The sequence below is a fragment of the Sarcophilus harrisii genome, chromosome 2 (assembly GCF_902635505.1).
Source record: "Sarcophilus harrisii chromosome 2, mSarHar1.11, whole genome shotgun sequence".
NCBI classification, from domain to species: Eukaryota; Metazoa; Chordata; class Mammalia; order Dasyuromorphia; family Dasyuridae; genus Sarcophilus; species Sarcophilus harrisii.
The window spans coordinates 403029345-403055683 of NC_045427.1; the positions used below are offsets into that span (position 1 = coordinate 403029345).

The following is a 26339-nucleotide window of genomic DNA, read 5'->3' on the forward strand; positions in this document are numbered from 1 at the left end:
TCTGGTTCAGGCTTCATACTCTTGCCCACTCTTCGAAAATATTTTGACAGTTTCCTAACTGGTGTTCCAGAATCTAACCTAATCCTTCCCTAATTGTACTTAGCTATAACTAGGTAATCTACCTAAAATAATTTTTTAAAACAACAACATTGTTCTAGAGGTTTGGCAATTGTTAATGCTGTAAAGTTACCCATACGTATAACCTGTAAATAAAAGGCTATTAAATAAAAAATAAAAAAAATAAAAAAAAAAACATTGTTCTACTCAAATATCCATAGTGGCTTCTCATTGCCTACCAAAAATATTTAAAGTTCCTTGTTCAGTCAGATAGTACTTACCTCCTCCTTTTCTTGCCCTAACCATCCTGTATGAATAAAATTAACCCACTCAATCCCATCCAGTTGGTATTTTCATCTCACTCAGATATCATCTCCTTTAGAAAATCATTCTCAGTCCCCATAGCTGGAAGTGATTTTTGCTTTTTTAAATTTCTCAAAAGAAGTTTGGATTATTCCCATGTACTTTTCCCATTATTCTCTGACAACTATATTTTTATCGTTGTTGGTATTGCTGAGTCATTGCAGTAGTGTCTGACTGACTTTATTTAGGATTTCTTGGCAGAAATACTGAAGTGGCTGGCCATTTCTTCTCGAGCTCATTTTACAAATGAAGTGAACAGTGTTAAGTGACACAGCCAGTGAATGTCTGAGACCAGATTTGAACTCAGGTTTTCCTAACTCCAGGGCCAACTCTCTATCCACTGTGCTCCCTACATACCCATGTGTATTTATATAGATTGGGTGGAGAACATTCGGCCTACAAGCCTTAAATCATTTGCTAAGACAACTACAGGCATTGATGGGCTGCTAGCTAGGTACAGCAACCTCCTGTTTCTTGAGTTCTATAAGCTGATAATTTTGTATGGCCTGCAAGTGATGTTATAAAGATCCAAATGACCCTTGGCAGAAAAAAAAGGTTCCCCACTCCTGATATAGACAACTAATTCCCACATTGGATGGTGGTGTCTTATTCTCTTATAAAATCAAGGCTGTGTTTAGAGCTGTCCCAAGAAAATCTGAGTTCAAATCTGATTTCAGACATTTATTAATTGTATGATCCTGAATAAGTCATTTAATCTCTGTCTGCCTTAGTTGCCTTGACTATAAAATTGGAATAATAATAGCACCTACTTTCCCAGATTTCTGTGAGGATAAAATGAGACAATATATGTAAAGCACTTTGCAAATTAAATGTTATTTAAATGCTAGCTATTATCTTTGTTTTGCCATTCTCTTATCAGTGTCTTGTACATAATAAGCACTTAATAAATATTTGTTTAATTGATTGTGTAATCAATCAACAAGAACTTGTTCAAATCCAACTCTGTGCCAGAGCTGGGACTAGGTACCAGGATAGTGTAGGTAATTACTTCCTAATTTAGCTCTTTTGTAAGTTTGGAGTTTTAAATACTGATATTTCTTAAAGCTTTTATTGATAGATAACCAGTGGTTAACAACTAACTACATTTGGGATTTAGTATTGATATCTCTAACATATCTTTTTTTAAAAAAGTATGTTATTCCACTGAGATCATACTGAGATCAGATTTCATAGAAGTCCAACTGCAGAAGGAAATCATTGAGTTTTTCTTTCTTTCAGATTCAGTGCAGGATTGTCCACGTAATTGTCATGGGAATGGCGAATGTGTTTCTGGAGTGTGTCATTGCTTCCCTGGATTCCATGGAGCAGACTGCGCTAAAGGTATTTGTCATGAGGCTTAAAAACAAAATTTCAGCCTTTCTATGGGGTTCTTTATGTCCTAATGGAAAGGTCTAAGGGGGATACAGGCCAGCCTTCCTAGAGTCAAAGAAGGCAGAACGAGGAGTAAAGAGTATAGGATAGAGAGAGGCAGATGAATGCCTTTTAAAAGGAAAAATTTTACTAGCAAACAAAAAAGAATTCCAAATCATGACTGGGCTGGTTTTGGAAATGAATTCCTATTACTGAAAGTCTATCAGCAAATAATATGATGATCATTTGTCAAGAATGTTGTAGATAGAATCCCTGTTTAGATGGAGATTGAGAAGCATCCAGAGAAATGGATAAAAGGGCTAGATTTGGAGACAAGAGGACCTTAGTTCAAATTCTGCTTTTTAGCTGTGTGATTCCAGGCAAAACATTTAATTTCTCTGTGTCTCAGACTCCTCCTCTGTCAAAAAAAAAAAAAAAATGACCCCTAAATTCCCTTCCAACTCTAAATTTCTAATCAAGGATCCTTTGACTATATGACCTCTAAGGTAATTTCTAGCTCTGAGATTCTGTGGCTCCTGATATATTATGTGAATTTCAGGATCTTTCCCCTTGGCTAAAAGTCTGGTTTGATGTATTATAATTGGCCAAGGTACCCCATGGAAGCAGAGCCATTATCCTTGATGCCAAGGTGTATAGAGAAGAAGAATTTCCTTTAAAAAAAAAAGAGCTGGTATGTTTCCTGTAAAAGCAAGGAGTGAATTACCATCACTCCTTTGTAATAATCATTAACTTCCATGTAATGGAAGATTAAGCATCTCTATGTTAGTAAATTTCATTCATTCTACCTGTCCATGCTCTTAATCTAGGAAACATGATTTACCTTGTAGGATTATTCTTCAGTTGTGTTATTAATTCACCTGCACTTCTCTATACCCAGGAATGACTTGGCTCTTTAAATTCTTGGAAGAATCATAGGCTAGTTTAGATACAAGTTACAAGAATAGGACCAAAGTATTTAAGAATCACTCTCCAAGTTCTGTGCAACTTTTGCAAGTTACCCAATATTTCTATGCCTTAGGTTCTGCAACTCTTCTGTAAGGGGAGGATTCAGTGAGGAAATGACTGATTTTAGCACCAGAGAACCTAATCTCAGATCCCTATTTTAAGTCTGTGCTCCTATGGCCCTACTATCTATCTGTTCATTGCCCTCCTAGATATTCTAAGAAAGAATCCCAAAATAATAGGAACTCTCTGTGAATACTGGATAGTAAGAGGACAAGTTTTTTTTTTGGTTTTTTTTTTAAGTATTACCAACAGAGCTGAGAAAATTATTGACAAATTACAAATGCTAATAAGATTCATGGAATGCTTTGCACTTTGCTGCCCACATTTGAAACAGATAGAAGTGACGGATTCATAAATAATGTGGCCTACGTATCCTTCCTACAGGAACAATTCAGTAAGAACTTAAGACATTTACAAAATTCAGAGAGACTGAACACAGGGAAAGAAGGCATCATTTCTTACATTGCATGTTACCAGTGAGCCCACATCCTGTCCAAAGCACATATACAAAGAATAGAGGAAAACTGAAATGTTACAAAAGCTATGATTTTATCAAGATCCCTAAATTTCCCTGATAAATATGGTGGTTGTCAGATGGCATATCCATTCTGAAAGTCCTGGGCATTGGAGGCTTCAAAGCAGAACTATTAATATCATCTACAGGATTTCTCCTATTGTTTAATTTTACTGTATTGAGAGAATTTTAAAAAGGATAAAACTTCCCTCTTTTATAATGTCAAAAATAGTTTGGACTATCTTTTCACCCCCAAATCCAGCCTTCATATCACTACTAGAATAATCTATTTTATATGCAGATTATGGAGTGCTGGGCCCAGTCAGGAAGACCTGTCTGCCTCAGTTTCCTCTTCTGTAAAATGGGGAATATATTAGTTCTTACCTTCCAGATGTGTTATGAGGATAAAATAAAATAATTTTGTAAAAGTGTTTTGCCAACTTAAAAGCGATATATAAATATAGCTAGCTGCTGCTGCTGCTACCACCACCACTACTACTCCCACTATCACTGCTACTGCTGCTACTAATACTCTCCTTTACTTAGTATTCAAGACTCAATGCAATCTGAAACCACCTTTTTTTTTTTCCATTTTTTAATGTTGTAGTTCTCTATCTGGGAACTCTACAATTCAGTCAGACTAAGCCCAGCCCACATGAGCACTCACTAGTTTCTCCAGCCTCCACAACTTTACACATTCTGTTTGCTTAATACCAGTTATATCCTTCCTCCCCAGTGGTGAATTCTTACTTTTATCAAACATCAAACTAATGCCACCTCTTCCCTGATCTCTTGAAACCTTTCCCTCTTAGATCTTGAATACACTCAGCCCTCTAATATATTTGATGATGTAATATCTTGTGTCGTAGTTATTTATTTGTGTTTTACCCTTCCCTCCCAAGTAATCTAATTCCCTGAGGCCAGGCGCCATGTCTTATCTAAATTTTGTATCTTTCCCAGCGCCTAGCACTGCACACAGTAGGTGCTCTGCACACAGTAGGTGCTTAATAAATGTTTGTTGAAAGAATGACTGACTGAATAATAGCATGTAAGTTATAAATGTATCTTAGCACTGGCAAACATCTACATATTATTAATCTTTAAAACCATATCTTTCATGACTGCATGCCTAGCTCTTAGTCTTTTAAACCTAAGTACTCTGGCCACTTAAATAACTTTTTATTTTAAATTGATTTTTGCACTAGCATGCATTCTGTGTTATGGATCCGTAATGTGATGTGCACTGGGATATTTAAAAGTATCTTTTTTTGTGTGTGTTATGCATTCTTAGCATGCACTGTGGTGGGATGGGTATACAATGAATGTGTTTTAGCAGTGATATATAATTGATCCTTGTGGCCCAAATGATTGAGTAGTTGTTAAAGAAGTTGCTCCACATACCTAAGAGCTATTACTAAACTCTAATAATGGCCTTGTGTATCTTTTATTGAACTGTTGATCCTTACAGTGAATCAAGCCTTTGGGGAATATTTAAAAGGAAAAAAAATTTCCCCCTTCTTTCCGCATGCAATGTTAAGTGTACTATAAGTAAAATTTAAATAAGTACCTCAGAAGCAAGTGAATCTCTCTCCAAATCTAAAAATAAATCAGCTCTATGTTTATGTCTTCCTAAACTCAGAAGCCCTAATCTCAGACAATAAAGCAAGGTCTGACCATGTTACTCTCCTATTCAATAAAATATAGTGGTTCACTCTTACCTTTGGGAACAAATATAAACTACTCTGTTTGACATTTGAAGCACTTCCTAATGTGTCACCGGACTACCTTTACAGCTTCTTTATGTATCAGTCTCTTTCACTCACTCCATAATCTAGTCAAACTGGCCTTTCTATTATTCCTCCAAGTATTTCCCATTTCTGTGCCTTTTCATTGGTTTTCCTCTCTACCCAAAATGCACATCCTCTTTCTGTGGATGTACTCTTTGAATCACTCATTTAGTTCAAGACCAAGACTAGAATCCAGTGCCACCCTTTCCTTAAGACTTTCTTTTCTCTATCCCTGTAGCTGCTAGTGTTTTCTCCCACAAAATACCTTGTATCTATTTTGTATCCACTTCTATATTTACACATTGTTTTCCCCAAATGAATTACAAACCCCTCCAGGACACAGACTATCTCTTTTGAGTCTCTGTGTGCTTAGCATATAGATGAGCTTGCCCTGAGCACCTAAAAATAAATATTTGTTGATTAATCCAATGAGCCACTGTACTCCCAATGAGAATGTCCTTAAGCACTTCCAAGAATGCTGCTGCTGAAGCCATGTGGATGCCCCCATCCCAGTGATGACTGTTGAAAGAACTTTAGATAAGCAGTGTCCTCCTAGTGCTTCTAAGTTAAGCATCTTCACACTAGGCTAAGACCGCTTCCCAGAAAACCCCATGTTCTGAGAAAGGCTCAAAGGTTCAAAACTGCCTCTCAGGGGTGTCTAGCCCTGAAGATATCTGAACCCCACAACACTTGGGAACTAAATGATAAGGTGAGTCAGGTGGCAACTGGCAAGCTGATGTGGCTCTATTCTAGCCTGGAGTAAATGGATGGAATGGACAACTGCTTACTTCACTCGTCGTATGTGAAGCTCTTACTTGAGATTTTGAGCCAGAAAGAACAGAGCTTTTTATTCAGAGGGAACGTAAGTCAAGTGATCTGGGAGGGTGGCTCTCAACAATTTTATAATTTTTTGCCAGAATAGCTAGTGGTATTAAAGCGAACCACACTGTTGAATCAACACAAGCACCTGAGCATCTCCCCAAGTCTTATCAGTAAGTAACCTATGAGTGGGTGAGGTAATAGGGTCAGCAAGAAGGAAGGAACAAACAGATGGTTCCACAATTCCTACAGCCCACAAGAAGACATCGAAGCTCTACCCTTCCCTCCATTCTGACTGACCTTCTTTTGATAGTGAAAACTCTTAGGAGTCACCAAGCCCCTGGTCTCCCCCATGACAGATTCAGACTCACCTTTATGCCTTTGTTGAAGCCTGCACTCAGGATGCTTCTGGAACTGCCAGCTTTCTGTGTGGCAGGCAGCAGGCAGTCTTGGTTCTCCTTGCCAGGTAGAGACTTGGCCATGTTTATGATAGAGATCCCATTTTGGCAAAGCAACTGAATGTGTGTCCAAATGACAGAAGTACATGTTTACTTTCTTGACCCCTTGCTGAGGCTCCCATCTCCTCACATACATCTGAGGCTTTATCACTGCCTTCTCTCCTGTTATAAAAATCCCTACCTGGATGGAGCTTGTGATGACAGAATTGCAGTGAATGTTGAAAACTCCTGAGTGCCTAAGTATTTATTGAAAGATGGCATGGTACAATTGGAAGAACACTGTATTTGGAGTAAAGGGATTTGGATTAAAGTCCTAGCTCTATTACTAATTACCTCTGTGACCCTGGGCAAGTCCTATAAACTTAGCCTTAGTTCTCTCATCCTTAAGATGATGCTGTTAAACAAGATGAGTTTTGAGGTCCATTCCTTCCAGCTCTAAATTGATGATCCTCCTATGTATTCCAGCCTCTTCTCTGTAGTCTCAGAGATAGTGAAGTGTGAGGAAAAGAAATCAACTAAACATTTATTAAGCACCTGCTGTATGTAGAGCACCATGCTAAGGATTGGAAGAGGTAATTTTTTTTTTCCTCAATAGTATTTTATTTTTCTCAGTGCATGTAAAAATAGTTTTCAACATTCATATTTTTAAGACTTTGTATTCCAAATTTTTTTCCCTCCCTCCCTTATAGAGGAGATAAAAATTTAGAGACAATGTGGTGTTTATTCCTATGGATCATATAGTCAAATAGGGAGCTGTGATACAAACAGAAATAACTATACTATACCATGCAAAATAGGACAAGTCCTTTGGAGAGGAACGAATGATGAGACATTACAGTACCTGACTCAAAAAGGTTTATTAACTTAAGTAGAGAAACAGATCTCAAATATATGAAATAATAACAAACAATAAAAGATACATAAATACATATACATACACTTGTGTGTGTGTGTGTGATATGTCCAAGGTCACATAGCCAAAATGTGTCAAAAGTGAATCTCAAATAAAGGCTTTTCTGACTTTCTTGGCTACTACACCATAATGCCTTTCTTAAACATATGAATGAATAGACACCATGGCACAGTAGACAGAGCAAACCTTGGCATGATAATTCAAACAGCTGTTTGACCCTAGCCTCTCAGTCCCATTTGACCTCTAAAAAAAGTTTTTGTTTTGTTACCCCAAGGCAATCCTCTAAAGCTATTGGTTGAAATCTAATTCTCAATATGCTTTTGTATGAAGTATTTTCAATCTGGAGTTTCCTACACCAATAAAATCATGGGTCAGAACATTTCCTCCCTTTCTACTTCAAACCCCCCCCCCAAAAAAAAAGCAAATTATAAGTGCTGCAGTCACTAGAGATAAGGATAATAAGGTGGTTAAAAAATTATGAAATAAATCAGTCTGTCTTCTTCAGAGTTAGAGGCCAACTATAGGAATGAAAAGAAAAACTAAGAGGAAATAGGCAAATACCTAAGGAAAGTTGTATATACATTTTGTATAGAAACATTGAGTTGGCTATGCAGCACAATGCTTAATCTGTTCAGATTCATACCTTAAGTAAAGATGACACTTTTTTCCCTTCAGTGATGAGTATCATATTCTATCAGATGTTTCTCCTGTCTTGCCATAATTACACTCATTTTCAAATTGTGTTTATTATGAATTTGTCTATTCTGCTTGTGTGGCTTTTTCATTACTTTACTTTCCTTCTCTCTGTTTTTGGCATTCTGACAAAGTATATCACCCTTTTCATAAGTATAAGCATGAGGGCAGGGTTTTTCCTTTATATATATATACATATATTTTCATTTTAAGTCCATTTGTATATTTAATAGACTTCTTCAAATATTTGAAACACACATCCTGTTGGCATTTTAAAATAGAAGAGCTGCATCTGGGTTTCTATTGTCCATTTTAATACTGACTGTTCTCTTTGCTTATATTTTTGTCATGTTTGTACCCCTACCCTGCAGTACAAACTTAACAAACCCGAACCTATGTCGTTGGGTAATAAGTAGTTAGTAAGTATTGGAAGTGACAACTCCTGCGGCTCTACAGCTGTCACTGGAGAACCACAAGTGCCATTGCTACAGAACGTAAAATATCGTCTTGAGAAGTTTGTCTCAGCTTCTTAGCAAGCTTGTCTAAAAGCAGGGGAAACCAGCAGGGATCCTCTTCTTTGCACATTGCTGAAGTCCTACCATTACATGGCACATTTATTATTCTTCATCCCTAGTGGGGTATATAATTTCATTGAAATCAAGGCTGTGGGTTGGGAGAGGGACTTCCCACAAATTACAGACAGCAAAGAGAAGTTTCAGGTTTCTGAATGGTTGACCTCCTTCCTATCCCCATCCTTTAGAGACCCTTCCTCTCATTAAATCAGGAATCCCTGACCAAAAGATCCATGGAGAGATCTCAAGGGAGAGGCTGTGGGGGAAAAAAATATGTATTTATCTTTACCAACCTTTGGCATCCTTTGTAATCTATTATAATCCTAATCTTAAGATTTAGAAAAACATTCTTCTGAGAAGGGGTCCATCAGATTAACAAAGGAGTCCATGACACACTTCCAAAAAGGTAAAGAATCCCTGCTTTAAATACCTTTATAAAGATGGTATCCCCTAACACCATATACTGTGTCAACTTCTAAGCCTTCAAAAATGCTGGAGCCAAAACCCGTAATAGAAATCTGAGCTCTAATTCTGTCTTATTGGACAAATCACTGAAACTCCTTTTACCTCAATTTTTGTGTATATACAATGTGATTTAAATACATATCCCTATTTCAACATGATATCTAAATTTAGCATACACATACACACACACACACACACACACACACACACACACACACACTTTGTTGACCTGGCTACAATTCAAAGAGATTCCCCTGCCATTTTCTTGGATAGTGCATTCATAGCAAGTGCACATAGTATTGCCCCTCTTATCCCCAGTGAGAATCACAAAAGGAAATCACTCAAGGATGGCATTTCCAACCCCCATTCATTGTCTCTCAAATTAATACTTCCATGGGAGGCATTCTAAGATTCTCTGATAACTAGAAGGAACATAAGAATTTAGAATTCCTTTACTCTCTAATTATAGTCTCAGAGTGATAAAGATGCTCAACTGTCGAAAATGCTCCAAATAAGCAAGTTTTGGTATTTTTTGGTCAGAAGTCAGTTTTACTCTTTGTTCCATTGAAATGGTGTTTTTCATCAATTTCTGTAGTCCCATATGATGAAGTCATGAGCAAGTAACTGTTTGCTGTTCTAATCCCGTTCTTGGTGGTAAACTTTATGCATGGGAAAAAATAGAAATGTTAATTAATGCCTAATGTTTCCAGATTATATGATAGACTACAATCTAATCTATGGAATTCAACAAGCATTTAATCAACATCTGTTATGAACTTGCACTGTAAAATATATATTGTCTGTAAGGAATACAAAAGAAACATAAGATATGGTCCTGGGTCCTCAAGGAATTTGTAGTCCATTGGGAAGATACAACTATCTTGAAATAGATAAATAATAAACACAAAATTATGTTTTTTATATATTATATATAATAATATTATATTATAATATTAAATTTAAATTAAATTAAAATATTATAATAATGATGATGATATAATAATAAAATAATATATAATATATATTATAAACACAAAACACATATTTATGTATATTTAATTTGGTGCTAAAATAAGTGATGAAGAATGAGTGCTACCTCAATGAAAGTTTCATGTGGGCAAGGACTATGTCTGAATTAAGATTTTTGTCTCTGTCTCTGTCTTTCCAATACTTACCTGGCACAGTGTTCTACCTATAATAGAAACTTAATCATTGTCTGTTGAATTTAATTTAATTTGGAGAATTAAAAATGCAGTGTTTTCAAAAGAAAGGAGTTATTACTTGACTCCCAGCCATATAAAGAAGCCTGTGCTGGGAAGATGTCTGCTCTCTGAAGGGACAGTGAAAGAATGGAATATGCGTTTACATACCACTTATTATGTGCCAGGAATTATACCAGATGCTTTTTTAAAATTCTATTTCATTTAATCCTCATCACAACTCTGGGAAGCAGATGCCATTATATCTTCATTTTACAATTGAGGAAACTGAGATAAACAGTGGCTAAGTGTTTTGCCCAGGGTCACACATTTAGTAAGTATCTGCTCTAGATTTGAATTCAGATCTTTCTGATTTAAGCCCAGCACTTCTACCCACTAGGCTACTGTCACTTCTTTGATATGAAATACTAGCAAGCTGGACACCACTCAAATGTTCAGCTAGATACTTCAGTAGCAACCTAGGCAGGTGGGACTATCTGAGGCTGCCTGACCACTCTAATATGAGATCAGTCATTTTATTTACTCTTCATTAGTCAGGGTTTCCACAGTGCCAAAATGCCTCCAGAGCCTTCTCTGCTTTTTTCTGCTCTGTTCTTTGGGACAGATGATCATGCATAGCAATTCCTTCCATTTGATCTAGATAAGAGCCTGGTCAGATCCCCCTCCCTCCATAATGATGGGGTGAGTTTTATGTGGGATGGGTTCCTACCTCACCACTCCAGGAATGCCTCTTGATGACAGACTCCTTCTGGAAGTTTGAAGCATCCTAGACTCACTTGGCAGGGAAGCAGGTTTTATGTTTAACAGCTGGCCTCTCTACTCTCCAAAGAAAAAGACTGAAATCCCATCTGTTCTCCTTCCCCTACCTCCCCCCTAGTGACCATGTGAACTGGAACATTCATGGAGACATCCACATTTTTTTTCTCTGATCCTTCCCTCTTTCCATCTTATTCCTCTCCCAGCCCTCTTGCCTCTTTTTCAACTACCCCCCTACTCCCTGCTAATTAAGATGAAGTTGTCACCAACCAAAAGACCTTGGGTGTCTGCCTACAACATCACTTCATCTCCCTATTTCAACATGACATATGAATTTAGCCTATCCCCTCCCCCCAACACACACACAATTGCTGGCCTCATTACAAATCAGAGAAATTCCTCTGCCTCATATGAAGTCTTGGATGGCACATTCACAGCAGGTGCATGTAGTACTGCCCCTCATGTCTCTGATGAGAATTACAGAAGGAAGCAGAGCTCAAGGATGGCACTTCCAACCTCCATTCATTCTGTCTCCCAGAATCCCCCTACAGAGGTGGAGAAAGCCCTGCCTCCCCGGTTTTGGAAGCATAGTACATATTAACTTAATTTATTGCTTGGTGATGAAGTGATAGTCCATGCCCTGAGTCCTGAAAACTTGGCAACCAAGGATGCTTTTATGGTGTATTACAAAATATAAATAACTTTTTAAGGGCTTAAAGGAGCCAGCTCCCAAGATTAAATTGATACTGAAGCCGAAAACCCTTGTTTTAAACCAACCAGCGGAGTGGCACAGCAGTCTTAGAAGGCAGACTGCCCGACCCCAGACAAACTTGATGTGCTATAAATCTGATCTGTACAGTTTTCGTGAAGTGCTGTGCTTAGCAAAACCTCTCTTTATTAGGAAGTAAACCAATCTTTTGAGAGCAGATAGGTCAGGGGCAGTGGGCAGGGGATGCTCTTCAGGGCAAACTCTCTTAACAAAGTCACCAGAGGTAGGAGCTGTAAGATAATGGGGCAACAGATGGCTCCAGGCAGGAAGGTGAACAGAAGCCCATGCTGATACCTTGGGTCACATAACTAATAATAATGAAAAATCCACAGCTTTCTCAGTTTGGGCTTGAGCTAAGAAAAAGCTTGCTGAGTACTTGAAAGAATTTAAATATTCATTATGTAATTAATGCTGCTCAGTCATTTAAAAAAACACAACTTACACTTTTTTTTTTTTTGAAGAACAGCTTAAGTACTTATCGATTGAGAACTTTTATAACTCTCAAAATGGAAGCATCCCCATATCTCTACAGGTATTTTAAATGAATTGAATTAATCATAGGCTTAAAAGTCTCTAGTGATCTTCGTTAACTTCCCTGGGTTTAATTAAAACATCTGTGCACTTTTAATTTATCGATTCATCCAACTCATATGTCATGTTTTTAACACACCCCAGCATGCTCTGCATCATTTTTAACCCGATTTCCACTTAACTAAAGCAATTAAATTCACCCCGGATTAATTAAAGCATCCATACTTTAGTGCTTAAGTCAGCGTGTGCTGCTTTCCCCACATGGTTTCTGAATGTCAGAGATTTGACACACCTGATGAGTTTTTTGTCCTTCTGGAAATTCTTCCCTGAATCACTTTCTTGCTTATTAATGTGCTATTTGACAGAATCAGAATGAGGAATTTGGTGGATCTGCCCTTTGGCCCTTTGAGGCAGTGATTCTGACACTGGTTGTCAGATAGAATCCCCTTGTTCCCTGTTCTGGGGGAACCTAGTCTGGCTTTTGCCCCACAGAGACCAGATACACAACTGAGAAGGAAATAATAATCTTTACTTCAGGTAAAATTATGTTATCCTTAGTCAGAATTGCCATGACACTCTCTATTTGTACTTTATAATCGATCTTTGACACTTTCCTTCCTACAAAGTCATTAGTAAGTGCTCTGACCATTTATTGGATGTGAAAACTGAGGCACCAGGAAGCTGAGGCAGGGGGAAGCCAAGTTGCTTGTTATGAGCAACAGAATGAAGGATACAGACAGAACTGGAATCTACCTCTGTCTCTACTAATAGAGCCTTGACAAAGTATCATGCTGCAATTCTTCTATACAGTCATTGTCTTTTTTTCTCCCATCATAAACCAGAATGAGAAATCTGTTACTTTTATATGTGTTTAGATATCTTGTTTCCCTTAGTGATTTAAAGAAACAAAACTGTCCCCTGGTGCCTTTGGAACACTGGATTTAAGCAGTCTGGAAGAGTCTGTTTTCCAAAGGGAAACTAGAACAGATGCTAACACTTTTATTTGAAAACAGCTTTGTTTGTGATTTCTATGTATACATAAGTACATCCATGCAGAGTGCTGGGCTTTTTAACAATGCTTTTTATTACTAACCAACTTTAGAAACCTTAGACCCTTTTTAAGATGCCCCATCTGCTTTGTGCTAAAAATGAAGAGCTCATTTTAGTTAAGACAAAATGCAGGTGGTTTCTTCCTTTATTTTCCATAGGGCAAATAACACTGATAATTTATCTCACCACATAAAGTCTCTGTTAGTGAAAAAAGGAATTTTGAAAAAAAAATTCTCCATATTGATCATTAAGATAAACATCAGACTAATTAGGTAAGTTTAAATCATGTGCTTTTTCTTTTTCTTTTGGCATCATCTCGTTAACTTGTCAGGTGTTATCAGCAACACTGACTTACTGTTCTCCTGAATAACCCCAAGAACTTCCATTTATAAGATTTAGTAAAACACTAATGATAACTATTTACCAATTTTTAGTTGATTTTTAATAAAAACCTACATGCATAGTATCATATTCCCTAGATGATAAAAAGAAAAAAATATCAGAACAAAAGAAAAGGAAAAAAAAGAGCAGAAATAAGAACTATTTTTGCATTTGTTGAAGAAAAACCTCTGTATTCTCTGTTTTAGCCACAAATCTGCTGGAGACAGTTTTTTTTTTTAAGTAAATCTCAGCATCATTTCTTAGGGAAAGAAAAAATCCAAAGAGAGAAACATCCATCCTGCCTTTGAAAATCTCTCTGACCCAAATCAAAAGAAAAGTAGAAATTCCACATTAAGGTAAAACCTAGTTACAAAGTTCAGATAAACAGTTTTGATTCATCAGATAAGAAGTTGAGCCATTTAACTTTCCATACTCTAGAGAATCTTTTCCTAAAATAATTCAGTCCCTTTTTAACCCCTCCCCCTAAGGATTTTCCTTTTTCCCTGGTTGAAGGTGAACTCAAGTGCTGCTTCTCTTAATTGAATTAATCAAAGTGCTCTCAGTTTTGATTAATCAGTTTTCAGGTGAGGCTGATGAGGCTTCTCCCTTTAGAAAGTGGTTAAGCTTTTGACAAGAATGATGCTAGAGAACTTTATGCTAGGACACTGTCTCCTCACATTGATTAAGTACAGGTAACTTTTCCATATAGTTGAGACCAAGGATTTTAGACCAAAACTCTGAGAAAATATTATTTTTAAATATTTCTAAAGTGGGGAAGGATTAATGTGCTTCCACATCCTGTCACTCATTTAGGTCTCGGCCTTTCTGTGTCTTGTTATCTGCATTTCACTGGATGCCAGCATAGCAAAGAGAAAGGGACCAGCTTTCTGATGAACATCTCTTGATGATGTTTTTGTCTTTGGAATATAATAGATTTTGCTTTTTTAAAAAAAAAATCATAGAATGTTGTTTCCAAGTTGAATTAGAAACACCTGCATGAGAAACAAGTCGGCTGGCTTCATTTCAATATCTAATGAAAAACCTCGGATATTCGATGGATGCCCAATGTTAGTTTTCATAGTTTAGTACAAAAAAAAAAATGGGATAGCCACGCTTTGATAATTATAAAAATATGATATAATACAGGTTTTAACTCTCTTAGTCATCTGGCTTACATGTAGCATTTTCTCAGCAGGAGTAACATACACTCAGCTGCTGAAATGCTGCGTTTTGAGTTATGTCAGAGACTGAATCAATTATCCCCTCGAGAAGATGTTCTCAGGTGTAGGGCAGCCCTGGGAGCATTGGTGAGGAGTTCACTTGGCATTTATCTGCCCTCAGTTTGCCCTGGTAGCAAATGGATTACTAGAGAGCTTCGCTCTTCTAATTAGCCTAGCCTTGTGCTTTTTAAAGTAACACCAAGAGGGTCCAGACAGTATTCTGTTAGCCAAAAAGCAGAAAGAAGTTTTGCATTTTTGACTGCACTGAGGTTGAGTTTGTAGTTGCTTCTTAAAAGACTTATGCCGAATATATATTTTTAGCATTTGACATTTAGCAGGAATTTGGTGGTGTGGCTCTAGCTGTGCTGGATAAGTGAAATTATTCTATCCTAATTGTCCCCATAATTGTAGGGCCCTAGCTAGCTACTTCTTCCTTTTCAGGCTCCTCTGCTTGAGTATGACATTTTTTTCCCCAGCTTCCTCCTCTGCTCCATCCCCCTAGCAAAGTGATTTTCTTTTCAAAACTAGATGATTATCAACAAAAATTTATCAGGCACCTACTATGTACCAGTATTGTGCTAAATGCTGGGGAAACAAAGGGGGGGAAAAAATAAAGAGACAGTTCCTGATTTCAATGTGCTTATATCTAATGGGAAGTTTAAAAAAAAAAGGATAGAGGAAAGGTATTCAGTGGAAAGGAGTATGATGCAAAAGTCTAGAGGATTGCAAGTAAGTAGAAAATGAAAAGATGGCTAACCTGGGCCTTTCTCCTTAAAAGGCAGCTCTTGAAGAGCTCTCCACCCCCCTCCCTTATCAGAGGGAAGGACTTCTGGGACAAGGGGTACTGATGAGGTGTGAGCTGGAAGGTTTACATTATCTTGCAGGATAATGAAGTTCCTGGAGCATAATAGTCAAATCTAGAAGAATCCAGTCACATGAAAACAATCGAAAGGAGAAATAAATGACCAATGCCCCTCCTCTCCTTGTAGTGCCAGTTTATCACAGTCTCCCCCAGCCAAAACTGCTGAATTGTTTGCCCAGAAAAATCCAAGTCCAATTTTCTCTCTACCCTGAGAAGTTAGAAAAAAAAAAAATCAGTAATTTTCTTTTGTTTGCTCTGAGCCCCAAAGGTAGGAAGTATTTTTGGTAAAATATGTCACTGTTTTAACAGTTGTAGAATCTATTTCTTTCTCCTTCTGAGTGTTCGTGATTCTCTCTTATTGTCTCTGTCTCTGAGATAGACTAGGGTAAGGGCACATATGGGTCAGTACTAAAATGGTAGGTTTTTACTCTGGGCCCTCAATTCTATAAAGTTTGGCGATCTCATCAGCAGCCCAGGGTTCAGTTTTCATATTCATGCATATTATTCTCAGAGCTATATATCCATCTTTAATTTTTCTTCTGTTTCAGTCCCACATTACCAGATGCCTCTTGGATATCTCATATTAGATGTCTGCTTAGCACCTCAAACTCAGCATACACAGAATAGAACTTCCTAACTTTCCCATTATTGTTGAAGACACATCATCTTCCTGGTTACTCAGTTTTTACAAATAATGTATTTAATCTATTGTCAGACATCATTCCTACCTTAAGATCTTTTCTCATATACCTCATTTTTTCCTGCACTTAAACAGCCACCCCTTACATAAAAGTTCTTATCACCTCTTGTCTAAATTATTTGCAGAAGCCTTCTAATTGTCTCATTTCTCTCTAATCTAGTATATCCTCCTGACAACAAAGTAATTCTGAACATAAAGGGTTTGCCACATTCCTCACCTTCCTCACTATCGGCATTTAAAACCATTAAAAATCTCACCCCGTCCTATCTTCTTGGCATCTTCTTATATTGTACTTCCCTATATGATCTCTACAATCCAGCTGTTCTTCATGCACAACATTCCATCCTCTAGTCATACATTTGCACTGGTTCTTCCTCATGCCTAGAATGCTCTTCCTCCTCATTTCTGAATTCTTCCTTCATGACTTAGCTCAAATCTCACCTTCTACAGGAAGTCTTTCTAGGTCCCTTTCTCCCCACCTTTCCCTGTTAGTTTCTTCCCTTTTTGTTCATATTTTACCTGTGCCTAATTATTTGCATATTGTTTCCCCAGTTAGCATATTATTTCACTTAATAGTACTTTATTTTTTCTAATTACATGTAAAGATAGTTTTCAACATTCATTTTTGTAAGAGATTATGTTCCAAAATTTTTTCTCCCTCCCTTTCTTCCCCCTCAAGATAGCAAACAATCTGGTATAGATTAATACATATAAAATCATTTTAATATATTTTCATATTAGTCATGTTGAGAAAGAAAAATTAGAATAAAAATGAAAAAGCCAGGAAAAAAAAGTTTAAATAGTAGGTTTCAATCTGCATTCAGTCTCAATTTTTATTCTGGATATGGAGGGCATTTTCTATTCCAATTCTATTGGAACTCTTTTGGAGCACTATATTGCTAAGAACTAAGTTTGTCATAGCTGATCATCACACAATCTTGCTGTTACTATGTACAATGTTCTCCTGGTTCTGCTCTCTTCATGCAGCATCAGTTCATGTAAATCTTTCCAACCTTTTCTGAAATCCACTTTCTGAAATGATGAAAGCTCATCATTTCTTATAGAACAATAGCATTCCATTACATAGAAGGTGTGTCTCTTAAGGACAGCTCCCTAACCCTTAAAAATACATTGCCTAACACAAATAAACACTGAATAAATGCTTGTTCATTGACTGCCTGATTTAAAACACAAAAGGAAATGGAAAATAGACTCTTAAGAAATAAAAATTCAGAGAATGAGCACCAGGAAAGGAAGAAGATGGGGAAATGGAAAAGATGAGTGAGGTTCCCTAGCTCTGATCTCAGCTGTCTGAACAGCTCCTACAAACCCAGCTTCTGTTTTGTGTCCCTAATGCATGGTTTGATTACATAGATCTTGTCCAAGTAGTCCAGTGCTGAAAGCCTCATGCCAGACATCCTTCCATGTTTCCCTGGAGTGCCTGCCCCACTTTTAGTTCATAGAACAGCTGCCAATCATGGCAGTGACCCCTTCCGGGGACCTATTTTTCTGCTCTCATCCCCCAGAATATATTCTCCTTTTTTGTGACTTCCTTCCTCCTTCAGTATGTGAAGGGTTACCTGCTCATCAATTAAAAGTCTGGCCCCAGTCAATCCAGCATTGGAACACATGCAGGTCAAGGAGACAATGCTGCAAAGATTTCTATCTTGACCAGCAGGCATCCTTCTCCATCATCCCATATGTTGCTAGAAACCCAAAGGGGCAAAAGAGAATAAATTTCTGTCCTAATTTCAATTTTTCTAGAATAATTTAGGTAAACTGAATTATTTATTTGATTTCCCAGACATTGGATTTAAAATTAAAACTATTCTAAACCTATTAAGGAATTTCAACTCTTTTCCCCCAGCCCTGATCCCACTTCACACTTCCTGTCACTTCACCTGTCACTTCAAACTTCTAGGAAGGAAGGAAGGAAGGGAGGGAGGAAGGGAGGGAGGGAGGGAGGGAGGGAGGAAAGGAGATTGCCTATCCATAGTCAATTAAAATTATCATTGTTATTCTCTTATCCAAAAAGCAAGTGCCTCTATTTTAGGTACCTAGGTACCTAAATTTTTACCTAGATTTTTAGCTTGAGTTTTATGAGGAAATTATCAAACTTTTCCTCAGCTCCAAAAACATGCCAGTAAATCCAGCTCTCTCCCAAAAAAACAAAAACAAAAAAGCTGATCAAATAATTTTTATCAGTAAATTGTTTAATGCTATTTCCTCTTCTCCCTTTCCCTGAATATTCACAAGGTTACATTGGTGTGCCTTGTCAGTCAGTCATAGTTGTATACATTGTAGATTCCCCCTATTAGAAGACCCAAGAAAAAGAAAGCAAGTCATAGTTATATATTGTAAATAGATATATATATATATATTATATATATATATATATATGTATATATTGTAAATAGATTCCCCCTATTAGAAGACCCAAGAAAAAGCAAGCAAGTTTCCTTGCCTTGGAAGACTTACCCTATAATGTTGGTATGTAAATATAGAATATTTTGTATTCTTAATCCACTCTTTTCCTCTGATGGCAAGATGAGCCTGTGGAACTTATTGGACATTTTGCCCAATTTGTTTTTGCAAATAGCTCACCAGATACCATTTCAAAATAGGCCCCTATTTTCAACATTTTTCAAGGGCCAATCCCAGTTTATTGGACTAGCTATTTTCCAAGTTAAGCAAACAGGCCAGGATAATGCTACAAGCACTGACTGTGGAGTTAGATAATATAGGTTTGAAGACTACCTCTGCTTCTTATTACAATCTCTTCCCCTATCTGGGCTTCCATATCTATAAATGATCTCTTAGGTCCCCTTTCAGCTCTTAATCTGTGATCCTTTCAGTGCTTTTCTATATATGTTCACATGATCATATCAACTACATATATTCTTCCTTACCATTTGTTACATAGATTCATATCTAATTGTTTCTCCATTATTTGAGAATCACAAAATGCCATACAATAAGTATTTATTTGTTTGATAAACAGTATTTTTTAATTAGACAAGGCATACATACAGTACTGTGCTTGGTTTGGGGAGTAGAAGGAGAAAGAATGAATACAAAAAAATGTAGTGTATGGCTTTAGCCTTAAAAAAGCTCACACCTTAAAAAAAGGCAAGACACATACATGTAAATCAATAAACAGCAATACTGAAATTAGATAACCATACAGAGCTATAAAAACAAGAGGTGTCCCAAAGCAATATATACCAGATGAGTTATATAGGCAATAAGGAGGATAAGAATGGAGAGATTACCCAGGTCTAAGCTTTTTTTAAAAATGTAGATATTGCAGAATTGTATGTGTGTATAGATATACATATCTGCATATGTATGTCTATATCAATAAAATACATATGATACTACAAGATAATCATGTGTGCCGATTCCATGTTCCAAAATAAGAGATAACACAAGCAGTTGCTACTGAGAATAAGTAATAATCTACCTTAATTACTGCTTAAGATCTCTGAATGTTAGCGGTCCTACCCAGTCTTATCCAAGTTTCAAAATAATTTTGAGATAGCTTTAAATAGTTGATGCTAAAAGGTATCATATTGTCATTTAAATCTGCTGGTGATTTCAACTGAGGTACAATTCAGTGATTTCTGAAAGGAGAGAAGAGTTGGCAGGGTGGAGAGGAAGAAACAAGCATGGAAGGCAGAGACCTTTCCCCAATAATAAAGCAAAGCATTGGGACAGGATGACGACCTTATCCCTCTCTTTCTCTTCCTCTCATGGATACATGTAAATCAAGAAAATGGAGATGATCACATATACATACCACCCACCACTGCACTAATATTCCAATCTAACTGTATTCTTCCACTACTGTCAAAAATCCTGAAGATGCTGTGATCAGTGGGGGAGAGAAGGGGATAAGCATGTATAAAGTGCCTGCTAGGTTCTAGATATTGTGCTAAATGCTTTTTCCCAAATAGTATCTCATTTGATCCTCACAACAATCCTTGAGGTAGGTACTATTTTTAATTACATTAGTTGAGGAAACTGAGGCAAGCTGAAGTGACTTGCTCAGGGTTGCATGGCTGTTACATAGGCAAGATTTGAACTCAGATCTAACTCACTCTAGTCCCTACTCCCTGTTGTATCACTAGCTGCTTCAAACAAACTTAATGTATGCATGTTTAATAACCATAGCAATAGCTCACTTAGGCTAATACTTTATGATCATAAAGCCCTTTTTATAAGGGAAAAACTTATATGTTAGGTAGAAATAGTATTATTATTGCCATTTTACAGACAATACAACTGAGACTTAAGGGAGATTTAAGTAACACATCTCCAATCACACAACCAGTAAATATCAAAGTCAGAATCTTAACTCTTGGACTTCCAAGTTCAGTGCAGAAAATGGCTTTTCTCCTTTGATTTCCGACACAGACTTTCTAATGCTTGCTCACGGTGTGACCTATTACTTTGTCATCCTTCTTTTTGTAGCTGCCTGCCCTGTCCTGTGTAGTGGAAATGGACAATATTCCAAAGGAACGTGCCAGTGCTACAGCGGCTGGAAAGGCGCAGAATGTGATGTACCCCTGAGTCAGTGTATCGATCCTTCATGTGGAGGTCACGGCTCTTGCATTGAAGGGAACTGTGTTTGCTCTGTTGGCTACAAAGGAGGGAACTGTGAGGAAGGTAAATATTGGCATGTGCTCTCTGCCTGTGCTCTTGCCCTCTCTTTGGAAACTTCAGAAGGTGGTGAAGGCTTGGGGCTACAGCACAACTGTCCATTGCTAATTCTAGACCCAAGGTTTCCATGGTTGTGTCCTATTGCATAAATTATCTGTAATACTTAGGAGTGTGACTCCTAAGTTGGAGAATGGAAAGAAACCCGTTAGGGATATTGCAGGATGTATGTGTGTTTGAATGTGTTTAGCATTATCATATTAATTGTTCTCATTCATCACTGATTCTCACTTTATTTCTCTTCCAGTATCTGCCTTTATTCATCTTTGTGTCTTCTTTCCTTTCTTTGTGTCCTTTCCCCTCTTTCCTCTTCTATTTTTGTCTCTTGGTTCCTCTTTCTTTCCTTCTTTATCCCTTTCTTTCTTTCAACTTCTCCAAAAGGAAAAAATTTTAAATTTATTTAGAAAGCAAAAACAAGACTGCCCCCTCCCCAGTGGTATTTTTATCCTTCCCCATAATCTGAAACCCATATAAGTCTGTGCAAATATTTCAGCAAAAAATTAATATCAATACAGAGCAGTCAGGCTTGAAAGACTACAGGTATCCATGTCATTTAGCGACATCATGTAGGGCAAATTATTCTGGTTACATACAATCACATAGAATTAGAGGAAAGTGGATGTACAGCAAGAGAACAGTGATTTGATGAATACTAAAAAGCTCATTGTATCACACATTTAAGTAGCCTCAGGCATGTGTGGGTAGAAATTAGGGGATTTAACAAACTGAATCAAACCTTACTAAATGTGGCCAGAATTCAGGAGAGAGACAGAGACAGAAGAGGGAGAGAGAGGGAGGAAGGGAAAAACAGAAAGAGGGAGGAAGGAAGAGAGAGGAGAAGAAAAGGAAAAGGGAGAAGGAGAGAGAGAGAGAGAGAGAGAGAGAGAGAGAGAGAGAGAGAGAGAGCGAGCGCGAAGGGGGGGGGGGGGGATGTACAGGGTAGCTGGGTATAGTACAGTGTCTTGTACTCCAGTCTTGGAATCAGGAGGACCTGAGTTCAAATCCAGCCTCAGATACTTGACATTACTTGACATTTACTAGCTGTGTGACCCTGGATGAGTCACTTACCCCTTATTGCCTCACCAGAAAAGGGGGGAGAAGAAAAAAAAGAGAGGGAGGGAGGAAAAGGGAGAGAGTACCAACCACTCAATTTACAATATTTGGAGATGCTAACTTACTGGATTTGGAATTTCCTTTATCCTTACCACTGAAATGGGCTGAAAAATTAAAACAAGTATTCTGAATGTTGAGGGAGGGCAGACACAAGCGTCAGTTTCATTAAGCTGTACTATTTTCCATCTATTTAAGGTTTTTATACAACTTGTGATATCCCTTTCATTGGAATTAACTAACGATGCTGAAAGCATCTGCACACATAGACATACGTGCAGGCAAACCCAGTGGAAAGAGCACAAAAGGAATTCCAATCCAACTTCTACTTACTACCTGTGTGACTGTCAGCAGGTCACTTAATTTCACTGGGCCTCAGTTTTGTCCTCTATAAAATAAGAGGATTTGAACTTGATGGCCTTCCAGCTCTAAATCTATAATCCCATGATTTCTCTTCTGCCCAAGGACTAGAAAATAATCTCCTTACAAAAATAGTTAGAATCCTATACCCATTTCACAGGTGATAAAAACTAAGGACTCTTTAGATAACAATAAATTATTCTCATGATATACTGAAATATATCAGTAATAATCCTGAGTGAGACCCAGACTCTCTGGCCATCCTCCTCCCTTGGGTCTCCATTCAACTCCATAAGTCTTTGCTGTAATAAAAGGTAGCCCCCAGGTCTGCATCATAAAACCAAATTGTGAGTTTAGATGGAGGAAGTACTGATTTAATAACAGTGCTTGAAAGGTTAAGGTTCTTAAAGATAAATGGATTTCAGGAGGCAAAGCTGCATTCGCTGAAAACATGGAAGAGGCCAATACTATGACAAGGAAGGTTAAAACGACCTTTTGCATACATCATTTGGCAAAAGGATAGTGCCAGAGCAATGACATTACTGTTTTTAAAATCTTTCCCTTCAGTAAATATTGTTCACACAAGTATTAAATCCCAAGAAACGAGAATTAATTTCAAGGGGTTTCTTAACTCTTTTACAAACCCAACCAGTTTTATTTAAATTTTTGGAATAAATTAACCTCCCCAACAAACAAGGAAACCACGTGGAGCCTTATTAAAGGATGAAATCTCCTCTATTGATTTGTGCTGCCCCAAAGAATGGGCTAGAGTGATTCATATGCTGTTTTCAAAATAGGAAATGGAATTAGAAAGTCTGGGTCAGCATTTTTTTTCTTCCAGTTAGCTTTTTATATCTGATATTCATCATAGTCATATCGTTCAAACAATTTACCTGAAATGGCAATGGCATGAAAATCGATAATTGTGATCCACAATTTTTGCTGCATAAACATTGTTGCTCTATTAACGAATTTGCACATGAAAACGAAACAATGTATTTGTCAGGTTTCACTCTATGATGTTTGGGGGAGTGGAAAAGTGATGCAAGAGGGATTGACAAATTAGTTTAAGTCAGCCATGTTTTTCATGTCAGTTTCATGGTTGAGTCATTTTTCAATGACATTTAACTTCATAAGTGTAATTCATGGTTCTTCAGGGGTTTCTAGTACATATTGTTTGTGAAACTCCTTGACCTCCTTTTTCTTCCTTAGGGATCTAAAATGCATTCACTACCCTTTTTTGTCAAATCTACAGAGGACCTGAGACTAAATGAGTTCTAATGATTTCAGCTGCCAGGGGCTTGGCGTTCCTAGGCACATAGTACTTAGCTAGTAAAGGCCATTGTCCCCTTTTTAAGCACAGTAATGTTTCCATTTATAAAGCTTTATAAAACACCATGATTATTCTTCCCTGCTAAAGACTCAGTGATAGCCCCAACAGCATCATAGAAAGCTGGAACCAAACTAAAAAAATTTAGAATAAAAATCACTGGAAGTGATTTTTTTTCAAATCTGAATTTTTTCCAGTTACCTGCTCTAATTAAAGAGAACTAAGGATGTATTTACCCATAACAATGGCCAGGAACAGTTAGCTCATATTTCTCAGTGAAGTATTCGATGACATTCTAGTTCTGAAGTAATAAATCTCTCTAGATTTTTCCCTGCCTGGCTACCAAAATTCTGAACAGGGTAGAGATAGTTAATTTATTTGGAAGTAAAAATGCTTTAAAATTTTTTTGTATATTACTTTTATTATTGCTTCCTTAAAAAAAAAAAAAAAGGATTATGATAGATTGAGCACTTTACCGTAACTTGGCATGGTAGATCAAGCTGGGTGCAAATTCCACCTCAAAAACTTACTAGTAGTGTGATTCTAGGCAAGTTACATTATTTTTTGTGCCTCAGTTTACTTATCTGTAAAATGAGATTTAATATGATGGCCTCTGAAGTCTCTTCTTGCTCTAAATCTATTATCCCAATGGCTGAAGCAAGGAAAAAACCTGAGGATAGGAAATAAGTATACCTCTCTAAGATTCTCTTTCTTAGAACAATATGAACCTAACCATTAATAACAACAGGAACAAGAACAATTTTTGTCATTCAGTTGTTTCAGTTGTGTTGACTATTTGTAATCCCGTTTGGAGTATTCTTGACAAAAATAACAACAGGGTTTGACATTTCCTTCTCCAGCCCATTTTACAGATGAGAAAACTGAGGCAAACAGGGTTAATGATTTGTCCAGGGTTACACAGCTAGTAAGTGTCTAAGGCTAAATTTGAAACCAGGAAGAAGAGCCTTTCTTGTTTCAGAGCTAGTGTTCTACCCATTGTGCCACCTAGCTGCCCCAATAATAACAATAGCTAGCATTATAAGGTTTGAAAATCACTCTCAATTTTCTTATTTCAAGCGATTGTCATAACAGTCCTATGGTTTATGTGCTATTATTATTCCCCATTTTATAGATGAAGAAGCACTCCTCATCTGAGAGGAGTTAAGTGATTTACCCAGAGTCACAAAACTCATAAGAGTCTGAGGCCATATTTGAACTCAAACCTTCCATGTATTTTATCCAGTAGGTCACAGTAGCTGGATGAACCAGCTGATATCTTACAACTCCTGAATTTTATCCATTCTTTGTTTTGTCAAAGAAACCTTTCTACCCTTTCTACCTAAGAACGTTAAGGCTGTGATCTGTTAAATGAAATTTAATCTTCAGGTACTGGAAAGGATTCACTTCACCAACAGTAATTGCAATAATATTCCCCAAACTATTAAGTAAATAGCAAAGGGGTTCTAACCACATTAGTGAGTATAATTATTGTACTCATCTATCTAATGAGAACTTATTCACATAAAACTGACCTTCAAGAATTAATTCCTAGATTTCAGTGAACACTAGGTTCAGTGAACTTCTTAGGTTCTAGACTTGCAATCTGATTTTCTCATATTATATACCTTTTAGATAATGCTTAAAGGAATGGCTGTAACAAAAAAAGTAAAAAGTTGGGGGCAGAGAGGCTCCTTTAAGTCCCCAAGAAACATTATAACCTAAAAAGAGCTTCTTTCAGACACAAAGGAGAGAGTCCTTTGTGGGTTCAATCTCTAAGCCCCATGGAAGAACGATTTCTAGTTAGTCTAAATTCTTCAGGTCAGAAGTTCCTCAGTGCCGAATGTTTTATGAGCTGGGGAATTTGAGTAATTGTGGAAACTACACCCCTTTGGTCCACAAAGTGAAATCAAAGATCTCTAGAGTGTTATTCTATATTCAAACCTTGTTACTTTTAGAATTATCTTCTTCAGTGTGCCACATTTCTATTAACAGTAGTACAGAGTGAGGCTGTTTTCATTCTAAAAGAATATTTTCCAGAGAGTTAAATGGGATAAACAAGCTTTGAGATCATACCTGTGCACAGAAATCATACTTTATGAGACAAGAAATTGCAGGCTTACTCTCTTCCTATTTAGGACTGGGATTGCTAGAACACTGGTTGTAGCGTGTTTCCCATTCAATTATTAGAAAAACCATAATAACTAGAACACAAAACAATTGGTCTTGTTCCTCTAATAACTTTGATTATTGAATCTTCATGGTAAAGAGGAAGGAGCCCTGGGTTTGCAAGCAG

At 37.2% G+C, this 26339-nt stretch overlaps 1 protein-coding gene across 6 annotated transcripts in view; it reads left to right on the forward strand.

The window, feature by feature from the left end:
• TENM2 (teneurin transmembrane protein 2) overlaps window positions 1–26339 on the forward strand; it is a 1351165-nt gene that overhangs the window by 1207121 nt on the left and 117705 nt on the right. For all 6 annotated transcript variants that reach the window (XM_003756806.2, XM_031949416.1, XM_003756801.2 and 3 more), the window contains 2 exons: window positions 1660–1761; window positions 21001–21195. In XM_003756806.2, the coding sequence (XP_003756854.1) occupies window positions 1660–1761; window positions 21001–21195 (297 nt within the window). The remainder of the gene's footprint in view (window positions 1–1659; window positions 1762–21000; window positions 21196–26339) is intronic.